Source organism: Artemia sp. Qi Xiang Cuo, chromosome 12 (assembly GCF_049724085.1).
Source record: "Artemia sp. Qi Xiang Cuo chromosome 12, ASM4972408v1, whole genome shotgun sequence".
Taxonomy (NCBI): domain Eukaryota; kingdom Metazoa; phylum Arthropoda; class Branchiopoda; order Anostraca; family Artemiidae; genus Artemia; species Artemia sp. Qi Xiang Cuo.
The window spans coordinates 47,851,737-47,867,442 of NC_142805.1; the positions used below are offsets into that span (position 1 = coordinate 47,851,737).

General features: G+C 34.1%; 1 protein-coding gene across 2 annotated transcripts in view; it reads right to left on the reverse strand.

Moving 5' to 3' along the window:
- The window catches only part of LOC148946207 (meiosis regulator and mRNA stability factor 1-like), a 344,665-nt gene that overhangs the window by 92,158 nt on the left and 236,801 nt on the right, over window positions 1-15,706 (reverse strand). For both annotated transcript variants that reach the window (XM_089098280.1, XM_089098279.1), the window contains one exon: window positions 14,354-14,566. In XM_089098280.1, the coding sequence (XP_088954406.1) occupies window positions 14,354-14,566 (213 nt within the window). The remainder of the gene's footprint in view (window positions 1-14,353; window positions 14,567-15,706) is intronic.

Sequence of the window (15,706 nt, forward strand, 5' to 3'; positions counted from 1 at the left end):
CACAACACTGTTCAAATAGATCAGCCTCAAATTCTTTCTCGAATGCATCTTTCAACGAAAATAATTGCTTGAATTGAGTTCGCCCAAAATAATGTTTCTTCGCATCATTGTGAAGACATAATTGGACTTTCTTCGTATGTTAATATACCTTATCGCAAATTGACATCCTGTTACAAGACACCCACTTAAAATTCGAATAATACCTATCAAAGCGGATTAAAATTCAGCTGTAGCGATGGGTAATTTGATAAGCGCCGGATATGGACGAGAGCTGAGTGCAAAAAATATATAGCAGTTTGAGAATGATTTGTCAACCGTGAAATAGCGAATTGTCTGTTTTTCATATAGTTAGTTTGTTTAAAGGAATAATTTGATTTTCGCATAAGAAAAGCATCTTGGCTAAAAGAGAAGTTACAAGGTAAGGTTTTTTTTTAGAAAAGCGTTATAGGCTATTTTAGTGTTATTAACATTCCTTCATATACTGCTAATTTGGTTAATGAACGAAAATGAAATGGGATTATTATTATTATTATAGAAGAAAATTTTAAGTTTTACTCATCAAAAGCTATGCGCCTGAGTAAATTTGCCTTATTTTTGAAAAAAAATACGGAAAAGAAAACAAATATATATACACTTACAAGTTCTGGCTGCACTTGTACATCAGAAGTCCCTGGCATGGCGTGAAGAGGAGTGTTCCCACCATCTTGATCGGATAAGGCTGACTTAAATTTCTTGCTAGGTTGCATAGAGAGTCCTGGCTGGTCCGATGAACTAGCAAATCTGATTACTGTTGGCCTTGCGGCTTGCATTAATGCAGCTTCGCTCCATCTCGGTTTCTTTTTGGAGGGGGGGCAAGAATCCAGCTCAAAATCCTTAAAAAAAAGAAGAAAAAATTTAGCATGAAAAAAAACAATTCCCTTTTTTACAGAAGAAAAAAAATTAGTCTGCACAAAGCACCCCCCCCCCCTCTAACCACACGGAATCGAGGAACAGAGTCTCTCTCAAACTCCGTAAAGCTCTTTTAAAAGATACAAGAATTACTTATTTAACACAAAAATTTCGTTTTTAACGGATAGCAAGTAAAGAAAAACTGTGTTAGAATTGGTCCGTTGCCCGCTACCCTGTCATGTATTTTTAAAAAAGCCTCGCGTACATACGAATATCATGGTACAAAACCCTCAAAATTATAAAAAAAAATGACAAAATTTAATTAGATAGCTAAAGTCTTAATTATTAAGAATATTAACAGGGGGGGGGGGCATATGATCTTCAAATACATAGTATCAAAACACAAAAAGTCGACAATTATGTGCAAAGCTTTTAAAACTTATAAATTACGAAATACTTACAATTACAGAAAAAGGAATAAAAAGACTCCTGGACACAGCATAAGCTAAAAAATTATTAAATATATGAAGGGTTCACCCTCTAGCCTATATCTCACCCTATACTTAGCTAGCTCAATTCTTACTTATTAAAAAAATTAACAGGGGGGCATAGGATCTTCAATTCCATAGTAACGAAACACAAAAAAGTCGACAAATATATGCAAAGCTTTTAAAACTTATAAGTGACGAAATACTTAAAATTACAGAAAAAGGAAGAAAAAGACTCCTGGACATAGCCTAAACTAAAAAATTATTAAATATATGAAGGGTTCGCCCTCTAGCCTATATCTCACCCTATACTTAGCTAGCTCAATTCTTACTTATTCAAAATATTAACAGAGGGCATAGGATCTTCAATTCCATAGTATCGAAACACAGAAAAGTCGACAATTATATGCAAAGCTTTTAAAAGTTATATACCTAAATTAAGAAATACTTAAAATCACAGAAAAAGGAAGAAAAAGACTCCTGGACATAGCCTTAACAAAAAAATTATTAAGTATATAAAGGGTTCGCCCTCTAGCCTATATCTCACCCTATACTTAGCTAGCTCAATTCTTACTTATTCAAAATATTAACAGGGGGGCATAGGGCCTTCAATTCCATAGTATCAAAACACAAAATGTTGATAATTATATATTTTTTTATATGCAAAGCTTTTAAAACTTATAAGTGACGAAATACTTACAATTACAGAAAAAGGAAGAAAAAGACTCCTGGACATAGCCTAAACTAAAAAATTATTAAATATATGAAGGGTTCGCCCTCTAGCCTATATCTCACCCTATACTTAGCTAGCTCAATTCTTACTTATTAAAAATATTAACAAGGGGGCATAGGATCTTCAATTCCATAGTATCGAAACACAAAAAAGTCGACAATTATATGCAAAGCTTTTAAAACTTATATACCTAAATTACGAAATACATAAAATTACATTAAAGCTAAGAAAATGGCTCTAGGATATAGCCTTGGAATAAAAATTATTAAGTATAGGCGTTGTTCTTCCTCAAGACTAAATTTCAGCATAGAATTCGCTCTCACAGTTGTTAATTCTGCAGAAATTCATAAGGGGGCAGATAATAATCAATTATATTGTAATGAACCACAAAAAAGTTGAAACTTAAATGCACAGCTTTTAAAACTTATAGAACTAAATTAAGAAATACTTAATATCGCAGAAAAATGAAGAAAAAGACTCTTGGACATAGCCTAAACAAAAAAATTATTAAGTATATAAAGGGTTCGCCCTCTAGCCTATATCTCACCCTATACTTAGCTAGCTCAATTCTTACTTATTCAAAATATTAACAGGGGGGCATAGGGCCTTCAATTCCATAGTATCAAAACACAAAATGTTGATAATTATATATTTTTTTTATATGCAAAGCTTTTAAAACTTATATACCTAAATTACGAAATACTTAAAATCACAGAAAAAGGAAGAAAAAGACTCTTGGACATAGCCTAAACTAAAAAATTATTAAGTATATAAAGGGTTCGCCCTCTAGCCTATATCTCACCCTATACTTAGCTAGCTCAATTCTTACTTATTCAAAATATTATCAGGGGGATATAGGATCTTCAATTCCATAGTTTCGAAACGCAAAAAAGTTGACAATTATGTGCAAAGCTTTTAAAAGTTATATACCTAAATTACGAAACACTCGAAATCACAGAAAAAAAGAAAGACCAACCTTTGGGATTTGAAAGAAATTTGAACTTTAGTGTAAAGAGCAAGATATTGAGGAGGGAGGCAACCTTTCATATCTGCCGAAACTAATATGCAAATTATATTTTAATTTTTCATATACAATGAACCAAAATCAAAGTGAACATGTCTCTCTTTTTTTTTAATATTTACTAAAATTGAAATACACGGAATCATTTAATATTTAATGATGAAGAAAGCTATTTAAAAGAGGTAGCTACACAGTGTGAGGAAAGAATTTCTTCCTTAACTTAATGACGAGACATTTTCTTTTTATTATAATAATGAGAAAATTTTACTCACCAGAAGTTGCTTAGAACTTTCCATTTCTATGTAAATGTTCACAAAAAACACTAGTAGTGTTAAGTTGAATGAATTTTTCCAACCGATGAAAAACCTACTTTGAAACCTGAATATATAAAAAAAATAATTGCATAACAGCGAAACAAGACGCGCTGGTTTTAAAATACAGGTTTATCACTAAAAAAAGACATGTATATACCTTGAACTAGAAATTGCGTAAAACTCTTGGCAAAGAGTGTAATGCCCTGTAGAATAGAATACCTAGCAGAAAAACCTGTTTTCCTATAGCTTCCATAGAAATGGTACCTCTTACCCTACTTGCTTAATATAAGTTCTTGACAGTCTTAACAATTTTGGATTTATCAAAGTTAAAAAAAAACAAAATATTCAAAATGCATTTTGTTTCCGTTAAAGTACCATGTATGTTCTGGTTTTTAGAAGGCGCAGGTATTCACATTGTGCCTTTTTAGTCTGGTTAAATACCACTAACTTATGTCCTGATAGTTTCAGCTTAATGCTGGTACGCCCTTTTGATAGCATGTATGCACACAATCTGTTTTGATTTAGTCTTGAATCTCCCTCAGCAATTCCTCAAAATTTTAACCTTAGTAATAGCAGTACTAACAGCAGTAGCAGTGGTAGCGCTACTACTAGTAGTCATGGTAGTAATACACAGGTAAAATATTTTCATGTGATCAACATCTCCCTCATATTACCCTGAAATTTCCAGCCTAATTATCTAAACTATTTCTGAGGTATCTCTGATACACCCTATTAACAGCCTGCATGCAGCAGTAGCAGTAGTAGTAGGCCTAGTTGTAGCAGAAGTAGCAGCAGTAGGAGTATCCGCTAAGTGACTTGCAGTTAGTTCAACATCCTTCTCAGTATACCCTGAAAGTTTCAACTTAATACTCAAAGATACTCCAAAGAAATGGCTCATTCACCCTTTCGGAAACCATAATACACATCATTTGTTATATTTTAGTTCAATATTCCCCTTGAGACCCTTTACCTCAGGAGAAGTAGGAACCGTAGAAAGTAGTAGTAGCAACAACTGGTCTTTCAGCATGCACAGTGGGCCTTTTGGTTGGTTCCACATCCCTCTCAATTAGTCCTGAAAGTTTTAACTGAACACTTTAAGTCATTCTTAACATACAGTTTATATGCCATTTCGATATCCTGCATGCATATAGGGTGTTTTGAATTTGTCGGAGCTCCCTCTAAACATTCCCTTAAAGCTCCAACTTGATACCATTAGCCTAAGTAATAACGAAAATCTTAGAGACAGCTGTTGAAGTGGTAAGTATGCACTTATTGCCTTTTGGTTAGTAATAATGCAATTAATGCCTTTTGGGTATATTAATGAAATGTTAGTTGTTCATTTTATGACTAAAGTGCAGGGCATAAGTCATAGTAGTATATGCCCCTATAGAACTGACTAATGGAGATAGTAATGACTCAGATGAATTTTACTTACCGCTACAGGGACAAACAGTCCGGGTAGACCCAATATATAGACCAAAGAGGCCAAGTAAGGTTTCAGGTAGAAATAAAGTGACGTTGAAGATAGAAACGTAAGTTAAAGACAGATGGGCAGAACATTTTGAGAATGTGCTGAAACCGTGATGGAGTTACAGAGAAAGCTATAGAAAATAATGAAAAAGTTTGTGACACTTTGGATGTGAAGTAAGATTTATTTTGTGAGAAGGAACTAGTGACAGTACTGTAAGGATTAAAAAACAATAAGACCTAAAATTTAAATAAAATAAATTTAAACTTATTGAAAAATACAATTATAATAAAATAAAAATAAAATAAAATAGGCTATTCATTTTTGAACTAAAATAAAATAATTAATAATGCTTAAATAATGAAATTAAATAATGAATAAAAAATAAAATAAAAATAATTTTGTTGTTAATTAAAACAAAAATAATGAAAGATCATTGTAATTAGGTTAAAATCGGATAACCCCCCTCACCACCAAAAAAATGGACAAAACCAGGGATGCATTCCATCAGGGCCGTATCCAGGGTTTTTATGGAGGGGGGGGGTATTTCTGTTGAAAGGCTTTATAGAAAAAACTTTACAAAATGCAACCAAAATTTGTTTACGTGTATTTTTGCTACTTTTATGCGAGTCCGACAAAAATTTCTGGGAGTAGGGTTCAAACGGGGTAGCCCCCCCCCCACTATGGATACGAGCCAACCTTCCACATCACCTAGTGATCGTACAAAACAAGAAAAGGTAACGAGGAAATTAGTGAAGACAGTGAATAACACGGTAGTACAATCTATGTAAATATTTCGGCTATATATTAGCTATATAATAGCCGTCATCAGCGAAATACAAAATAAAACAAACAAAAAGAAAACAAACTTACTCATAAAATCACATCAATAAAACAAGCTTTTATAACTAAAAGCACAAAAATAATTTTTTTACATTATGAAGTTAGAGATAAATTACTAAAGATTGTGATTATAATCTTTGATAAAGAAAACAGTACCTAGCGAAATTCAGAAAACTCTAATTAATCCTCACTATTAGAAAGGTGATAAGAGTGAGTGTGGTAATTATAGAGGCATTAGTTTGCTTTCCGTAGGAAGCAAATTGCTTAGTATGATTACATTTTTTAGACTTGGAGATGCTATAGACAAAGTTTTGAGACAAGAACTATATGGTTTTAGGAAGGGGAGAGTATGCGTTGACCAAATTTCCAATCTTGGATTAATAATTGAGAAGTGCTTGAGTCATCAAACCCCTTTGGTCCTCAGTCTTATAGATTATGAGTCAGCGTTTGATTCAGCTGATAAAAAAGCTTAAGCGAATGTCCTATCTTTGAGTGGTAAACTGATTGTACGGTAGATTGACTTATATTGATTGTACTGATTATCTAAGTATCTTAGATAAAAATGTTAGCAACATGAATAAGTTTTTAGAGGTTTTGAGAGTTCAAGGTGCAATAATAGGTTTGAAAATTAGTGTTAATAAGACTAGGTTACTAACACTAGGAGTAGTTGATGGGGAAGAGATGATTTGAGGCAACGAGAAGATCGATCAAGTGGACAGCTTCATTCACCTAGGTAGTATTATTAGCAAAGACGGTGGATGCAGTGGAGATGGTAAAAGTAGAATAACTAAGGCTCAGGATTTTTTCTAAGTTAAAAAAAGTTTGGAAGAATAGGAAGACGAGTCTACAAAACAAGATTAGAATATTGGAAGCTACAGTGATAACAGTGGTCAAGTATGGTTCTGAAGCATGGGCGCTCCGAAAAATGGAGGATGATTTGCTAGATTTTTTTCAGAGAATTTATAAAAGAATTATTTTGGGTATCTGATTGACTGACCGTATTTCGAACAGTAAGCTGTACGAAAAATGTGGTTCAATCCCGATTTCTGTGGCTATAATGTGAGAAAGAGTGACATGACTAGGAAACGTTCTGCGGATGAAGAATGACAGATTTGCCAAAGATAGTCCTTGTCGGTCAACCGTCGAGAGCCAAGTGAAAAGCAGGTCGTCCCCGAACGGGATGGAAGGATGTTATAAGGAAACATTTAACGGAAAATGGGACTTTTTGGGACGATTTAAAATTTTAAAGGGGGAAGCTTTAAATAGATTGGGATGGAGGAAGAGCGGGCGTAGCTGTGTTGATCTTAGGCGGCTTGGTGACATTTGAAAAATGTCAACAAAATTTGATTATGTGAAAAATATTCTCATCTAAACATTTTCTATTAGGCTATGATTCGAACCTCCGATCTCTGTATTAAAATAAAAAAAAACAAGTTTTTTTTAACTGAAAGTAAGGAACGACGTTAAAACTTAAAACGAACAGAAATTATTCCTTATATAAAAGGGGCTGTCCCCTCCTTAACGCCTCGCTCTTTACGCTAAAATTTTTTATTGTTAAGAAAATAGAGTTTTGAGAAAGTCAAACTTTAGCGTAAAGAGCGAGGTGTTAAGGAGGGGACAGCCCCTTTCATATAAGGAATAATTTCTCTTCGTTTTAATTTTTAACGTCGTTCCTTACTTTCAGTTAAAAAAAAAATTGTTTTTTTAATTTTTGAAGGTTTTTGTTTAAATGCTGGTTTTGATCTTGGCTCACCGTACATGAATAATTGAAACAAAATTTGCATATTAATTTACTTTTATTTGGTTAAATGGCTTTCTCGGAACTTGTTTTATTTTATTTACGAACATTTTCATTAGTAATAAATGTCCGTAACTTACGAATTAACTTACGTAACGAACTTCTATATTCATATATTTTTAATACGTATATTAGGGGGTTCACCCCCTATTCAATACCTTGCTCTTAAAGCTAAAGTTCGAATTTTGTTCCAATTCTTAAAAAATGACCGCTTAATCACAAAGGCCGTTAATTAGAATATTTAGCTCTTATGAAAGTACTAAAAAATCTTTGGCTTAAAGGGCGAGGTATTGACTAGGGGGTGAACCGAATCATATATGTAATATTTTCTGTTCGTTTACAGTTTTGATTTTGCTGCTGTTGCAGCTGAAAAAATTGTTTTTTATATTTAATTTCTGATCTTTTTTTAAATAATGCTGGGAAGTCCGGCGTCCCCTTCATAGCAATGTCCCTTCCCCCATGAAATCTTCATTCGTGAAAAGATCCTCCCACATAACCCCCGATCAACCCCCCACCACCACCAGAAAAAATCACCCCTGGAAACGTCTGTATACTTTCCAATAACCGATACTATATGTTAACATAGGGTAAAGTTCATAACTTTCAGCCCTCCCCCCGGGAACTTCGGGGTACTAAGTCATCCTAAAAGACATATTTATAATATTTTCAAACATGCTGAACAAAATGGCTATCTCGAAATTTTGGTCGGGTGACTTTGGGAAAAAATGAGCGTGGGAGGGGGCCTAGTTGCCCTCTATTTTTTGGTCACTTAAAAAGGGCACTAGAACTTTTAATTTCCATTCCAACGAGCCCCCCCACTATATTCTAGGACCACTGGGTCGATACGATCACCCCTGGAAAAAAAAACAAAAAGAAATAATAAAAAAAAGTAAACACGCACCCGTGATCTTTCTTCTGGCACAAAAGGCAAAATTCCACATTTTTGCAGATAAGAGCTTAAAACCTCTACAGTAGGGTTCTCTGATACGCTGAATTTGATGGTGTGATTTTCCTTAAGGGTTCTATAACTTTTAGGGGGTCTTTCCCCCTTTTTTTCAAAAATCAGCCAAATTTTCTCAGGCGCGTAACTTTGGATGGGTAGGACTAAACTTGACAAAACTTATATAGACCTATTTGAAATCAGCATTAAAATCTATCTCTTTTGATGTATCTATTTGTATCAAAATACCGTTTTCTAGAGTTTCGGTTACCATTGAGCCGGGTTGCTCCTTACTTACAGTTCGTTACCACGAACTGTTTGATAAGTCCAAATCTCTAACCATTGCACTAATCCTGCTTGTAACCACTAAAAAAGGAACCGGAATATTAAGAAACACCTATGAATGTGACTTCATTAAACTGAATAAATATTTTGGCAAAATTAAGACTCTAACAGATTTTCTAAAAGTCATGACCTATCTAGATCGTTTGTTCACATCGGAAAATATACTATGCCAAAATTACAATTGTCCTAAAAATACAATCATTAAAACACTAGAATGCGTGAATTCTCTTCCATACAAATTTGATGCATACAAAATTGATTAACCCAAGTCGGAAGGTTCAAAAACAATGATGACGTGATTGCTATTCCCTCACTCTTGTAAAGCCACAGTTTTCTAATTTCAGGGTCTCTAATCAAACCGTTCGTGGTAACGAACTGTAAGTAAGGAGCGACCCGGCTCAATGGTAACCGAAACTCTAAAAAACGGAATTTTGATACCAATAGATACATCAAAAGAATCAGATTTTAATTCTGATTTCAAATATATAAGTTTCATCAAGTTTAATCTTACCTATCAAAAGTTACACGCCTGAGAAAATTTGGCCAGACGAAAATTTACATGCCTGAGAAAATCACACCATCATATTCAGTGTGTCAGAGAACCCTACTATAGAGGTTTCAAGCTCCTATCTACAAAAATGTGGAATTTTCCATTTTTTGCCAGAAGAAAGATCACGGATCCGTGTTTATTTGTTTTTTTTTCTTTTCCCCAGGGGTGATCGTATCGACCCAGTGGTCCTAGAATATCGTGGGAGGGCTCATTGGAACGAAAATTAAAAGTTCTAGTGCCCTTTTTAAGTGGCCAAAAAAATGGAGGGCAACAAGGCCCCCTCCCACGCTCATTTTTTTCCAAGAGTCACCCAATCAAAATTTTGAGATAGCCATTTTGTTCAGCATGGTCAAAAATATTATAACTATGTCTTTTAGGATGGCTTAATCCCTCGAAGCCTCCAGGGGGAGGGCTGAAAGTTATGAACTTTACCCAATATTAACATATAGGGCCTAGTATTGGTTATTGGGAAGTATACAGAAGTTTTCAGGGGGAATTTTTTCTGGTAGTGGGGGTGGGGGTGGGTCGGGGGTTATATGGGAGGATCTTTTCATGAAGGAAGTCTTCATGGGGGAAGGGACATTGCTATGAAGGGGGCGCCGCATTTCCCATCATTATTTTAAACAAAAATCAGAAATTAAATATGAAAAAACAAGTTTTTCAACTGAAAGTAAGGAGCAACATCAAAACTTAAAACGAACAATAAGATATTAGCTATATGATTGGGCTCACTTCTAGTCAATGTCTCGCTCTTTAAACCAAAGATTGTTTAGTACTTTCATAGGAGCTATTTATTCTAATTAACGGCCTTTGTGATTAAGGGGTCATTTTTAAAGAATTGGAACAAAATTCGAACTTTAGCTTAAAGAGCAAGGTATTGACTAGGGGGCAAACCCCCTAATATACGTATTAAAATATATGAATATAGAAGTTCGTTACGTAAGTTAATTCGTAAGTTACGTATATTTATTACTAACAAAAACGTTCGTAAATAAAATTAAACAAGTTTCAAGAAAGCCATTTAACCAAATAAAAGTAAAATTAATATGCAAATTTCGTTTTAATTATTCATGTACGGTGAGCCAAAATCAAAACCTGCATTAGTTCAAAAAACGTTCACAAATGAAATAAAAAGTTTTTTTTATCTGAAAGTAAGGAACGACGTTAAAACTTAAAACGAACAGGAATAATTCCGTATATGAAAGGGGCTGTCCCCTCCTCAACGCCTCGCTCTTTACGCTAAAGTTTCACTTTCTCACAACTCAATTTTTTTTAAACAATAAAATTTTGTTTTAATTGCTAATTTTTTTAATTGACTTTAACGAACTTCACACCATCAGATTCAGCTTATCAACAAGCATTATTAAAGAAGCTTCAAACTCCTATCTGCGAAACTGTGGAATTTTGCATTTTTAATTAACTTAAACGAAAATTACACCATCACATTCAGCTTATCAGAGAACCCTATTAAATAAGTTTCACGCTCCTAATTGCAAAAAGGTGGAAATTTGCATGTTTTGCTCAAAGAAAGATCATGATGCGTGCCCTCCTAAAAATGGAGGGCAACTAGGCCCCCTCCCACGCTAATTTTTTCTCAAAGTCACCCACTTAAAATTTTGAGATAGCCATTTTGTTCAGCATAGTCAAAAATCAAATAAAAATGTCTTTTAGGATGACTTAATCCCCCACAGTTCGCAGGGAAAGGGCTGCAAGATATGAACTTTGCCCATTGCTTACATATTGTATTGGTTATTGGGAAGTATACAGACATTTTCAGGAAGGATTTATTTCTGGTAGGGGGGGGGGGGGGGGGCGGGCGTTACTCGGGATAATCCTTCCGTGGAGGATGTTTCTTTGGGGTAAGGGATATTTCTATGAAGGGGCCGCCGGATTTCCAAGCATTATTTAAAAAATGATCAGAAATTAAATTAAAAAAACAAGTTTTTTCAACTGAAAGTAAGAAGCAACATTAGAACTTAAAACGAATAGAAATTATTACGTATATGAGGGGGTTCTCCCCCAAGTCAATACCTCGCGCTTTACGCTACAGTTTTTTTTAGTGCTTTCAAAAGAGCTATCTATTCTAATTAAACGGCCTTTGTGATTCAGGGGTTTGTGAATTAAATTTTTTTTAACTTTTAACTTAAAGAGCGTGGTATTGACTAAGGGGAGAACCCTCTCATATACGTAATAACATATACGTAATAAAAAAAAAACAAATAAGTGATACGGCTCAATAGTAATCGAAACTTTTAAAAACGGAATTTTGATGTCAATAAATGTATCAAGAGAATGGGCTTATAATGCTGATTCTAAATATATAAATTTTATTAAGTTTAGTATTTCTCATCAAAGGCTACGAGCCTGAGAAAATTTACCTAATTTTTTAAAAAGGGGGAAAACACCCCCTACAAGTGAAAGAATCTTAAAGAAAATCACACCATCAGATTCAGCGTATCAGAAAACCTTATTACATAGATTTCAAGCTCATATCTTCAAAAATCTGCAACTATATCTGCGACGTATTTTTTGCCAGAAGAAAAATATACGAATATAGAAGTTCGTTACGTAAGTTAATTTGTAAATTACGTCAGAACCAAATTTAGAGACAGCCATTTAGCAAAGGAAGAGTAAAATTTTTATGCAAATTTTGTTTACTTATTCAATGACGGTGAGCCAAAATAAAAGCTGCATTGACTAAAAAACGATCAGAAATTAAATAAAAAAAACAAGTTTTTTAAACTGAAAGTACGGAGCGACATTAAAACTTAAAACGACCATAAATTATTCCGTATATGGAAGGGACTGTCCCCTCCTCAACCCCTCGCTCTTTAAGCTAACTTTTTACTCTTTCAAATAACTCTGTTTTTTAAAAAAAAAATAAAATTTATCGCAAATAGCTAGGCTTTGAGGAGGGGACAGTCCCTTCAAAATAAGGAATAACATATGTTCGTTTTAAGTTTTAATGTCGCTCCTTACTTTCAGTTTAAAAAACTTGTTTTTTTTATCTAATTTTTATTTAGTTAGGAAACAATTCATGAAGAACATATTAAGGGGACTGGGAGGGGGAAAGGAAATATGACAAAGTCATAATGCATCTTGATTTTTTTTCACACTAAAAAAATGTTAGTATGCCATTAAAAAAAAAAAAATACACCACTGTTTTCGAAAAAAATTATTGCTCATTGAATAAGATAGATAAAGTCAAATATTTGCTTTCTACTAAGCCACACCAATTGTAAAATAGAACATAAATATTTGCGAGAAAACCTATAATCCTATTGATTTTCATGTCCAAGAAAAGTTCTAAGATACAATTCGAAAAAGCGATTTGGAAAGTTATTTTATACACCAACCCCCCTTCTATCAAGTTCAGCTTGTAGACACATTAACGTAACAGACTTGAAAAACCCAATAGTGTACCTGAGTCGATGCTATCATCTTGAAGGTCTTAAAGCGGAATTACCATAATAATGATATTTTAGAACTTGCCAGTACCCAGTTTCTCATTCTTTAACACCTTAAAAAACGTCATAGTGTCCTAAATCATATTCTTTGAGAATGTTCCTTTCATTTGTATGCTAATCCTAAAGTACGCCTGTCCCGTTTTTCGTCCTGCCATCTCCTATGAGTTGTCAGCTATAATAGAGATAGCCCGAAAACTTGCCTAAGAATTATTGTCAACGAGGGTTAAGTTCCTTTAATCTCCTCTGTTCCAATAGCCAATCTAGTCTCACTCGAGGAAAGAGAAAGAAAAATTTTCTCTGATTTCTCTAACAAAAGCCATCGATAACCCCCTGGTAAATTCACTTTTCCCTAGATAATTTTCCCTTCTTCGACCTTGCCTCCCTCGTTCTGCTTCAACAAAAATCCTCATTTTTACCCCAATAAAATTTTTCAGAGAAAGATGTAGAAGAGCTTTTTTCCTGTCATAGTTGATATGTTGAGTAAGTGAATAAAACCTCATCCCCCTACTCTATTCTGTCTTAAGATTGTTTACTATTCAATGATTATATTAAAAATTCTTAATTTGTTTTATAGTTTTTTTAACCGATTGGGTTTTGTAGGTTTAGTCAAAATATTAAGATAAGAAAAAATTTATTCATGATGAATTACATTCAATAATAGAGTTTGTTTACCAATACAATTTGGAAGCAAAACACTCTTATTCCCTCTCGAAAAGCTCCATGGCCATTGTCCATTGACCATTAGATTATCTTTATTTTTTATTTGGTTTATTCTCTTTATAAACTCGGCGCATTAAATTTTTTTTTTAACTTTTTTGAGATTTTAATTTGATATCCTGACCAATCTTCTTATATACATTTTTTTTGGCGTGTTTACTGACCGAAGCGCTAATTTGACCCATCTGGGCTCATGACGGCCACTTCTTGGAAATATATCTTATTTTGTCTTACATAGCTTGAATTCCATCTGAATAAGAAGGTCCCACTTACAAATGAAAGTTCTTCAAGCTGCCTAGATTTGATAGCCTATATTTTCTTTTTGAGTCAATATTTGTCTATAGGGAATATCCTCTGCGAAAAAACAAAGTACTCTTTTAAAATGCATTAATGGTGAAAGCATAAAATGTTTTGGTGATTATATAAAAAATTATTAATAAATACTTTTCATTTAAGTTTAACTGGGTTTGTTAATTTCACATCTGAAACTTCTTGTTTACTTGATTAAGCCAGAGGAAAAAAGAGACGCTGCTTTTAAATAGTCCCGTAATAAAAGGTGCGCTTTAACTTCATTGGTTTACGCCTGTGGCGTATTTTCGTAAGCCAATCCCTTTTTCCCTTAAGTGATGTCCTGAGTGAAGCCAAACAACACCGTCTTATTAAAGTCTGATTTGTTCTTCTGCGCTCTTACTAGTGAAAAAAAGAAGAAAAGTGGGGGTTATAAGAATTTTCAGAAGCCCTTCTCTTTTTCTGTGTTTAATGTTACACAAAAATACTTTACCTCCGCTGCAAACTGTTTAGTACGTTCCATTTCATCAGGAGTTTGTTCCCGTTTAGGAAGGGAGATAACTTTGTCTCCTTCAATTGATGTCACTACAACAATATCAGACAAATCTGCCAAAAGATCATCGAAAAAACAAACTCCATAGTTAATTGGACTAAAACTTCTTCCGTAAACTTTTTCATAGACAGATGAAAACTGTGAAAGAAGAACCTGCAAAACTAAAGAGAATTAATATGGTCGCAAACAAGTTCCTATGAGCTTTTCGGGAAGGGGGAAGGAAATAAAAAAAAATAGATAATTTGAATAAGAAATACCAAGAATATACGGAAAAATTTAAGATTTCATGGGGCCCAAGCCCAGAGCATACCTCCTCCCCTGTAGGCTGCGTACCTGCATGGCTGGGCACAGGCGAGAGATCCATGATATGATAGAAAAAATGAGTGCAGAAAATTGGGAGCCAGATATAGACTTTAATAGAGTTTAGTATTAATAAAATGATGATGATGATGATGATGAGATATGACGAAAAATTTACTGGGATTTTTTTTTAAATCTCTTATTTTTTTCTGAACTCAAAATATGGGATTGAAGATCATAAAAAGTTAAATCAATTCAGGAAGTCTTAGAAAGTCTTATTCAATTGGAAAATCAGAAATCTAGTGTGCTTTATCTAGTCTTGATACTTCAAGACTACTAGTCAAGAGTTTCAAGACTACTAGTCTTGATACTACTCCTGTCAAAACTACTGCTAGTACTAAATCTCCCAATACTACTACTACTACTACTCAGGCCAGGATTTAAAAATAGACCCAGCAGGCGCGGCCCAGGGGCGTACAATGCCGAGGGGCACAAAAAAAAACACAGAACGATTTTTTTTTTACTAAAAATTAGACTGATGTAATTTATCGTCAAAGTGCCAGGTGTACTCTGCTGCTGTGCTACCTATTCACAGAAAAGGGATTTTAAAACAACACAGGAATTCCGTGGCCACTTATAAACTGACAGATGTCTCCCAAGAATGGCAGTTGAGAGCTCGGTATCACCTCTCTCTTGCATTACTTTTGGCTCATCACTCATCAGTTGCCTTCTGTTCAGGGCTTTTACTATCCCCAAATTTTCAGGGATTTTTCTGTAAATCGCTAGGGGTGCCAAAAATCCTTGAGCCTATGGGCACCAAAAACGTATGGGCCTTGGGGTGCCATAGACTTAAATCCAGCCCCGCTACTGCTACTACTACTACTACTACTGCTACTATTATTACTACTATTACTACTTCTATCATCACCATCATTACCACTCCTGCTATTAAAACTATTATGACTAATACGACCAATACAACTACTGATACTA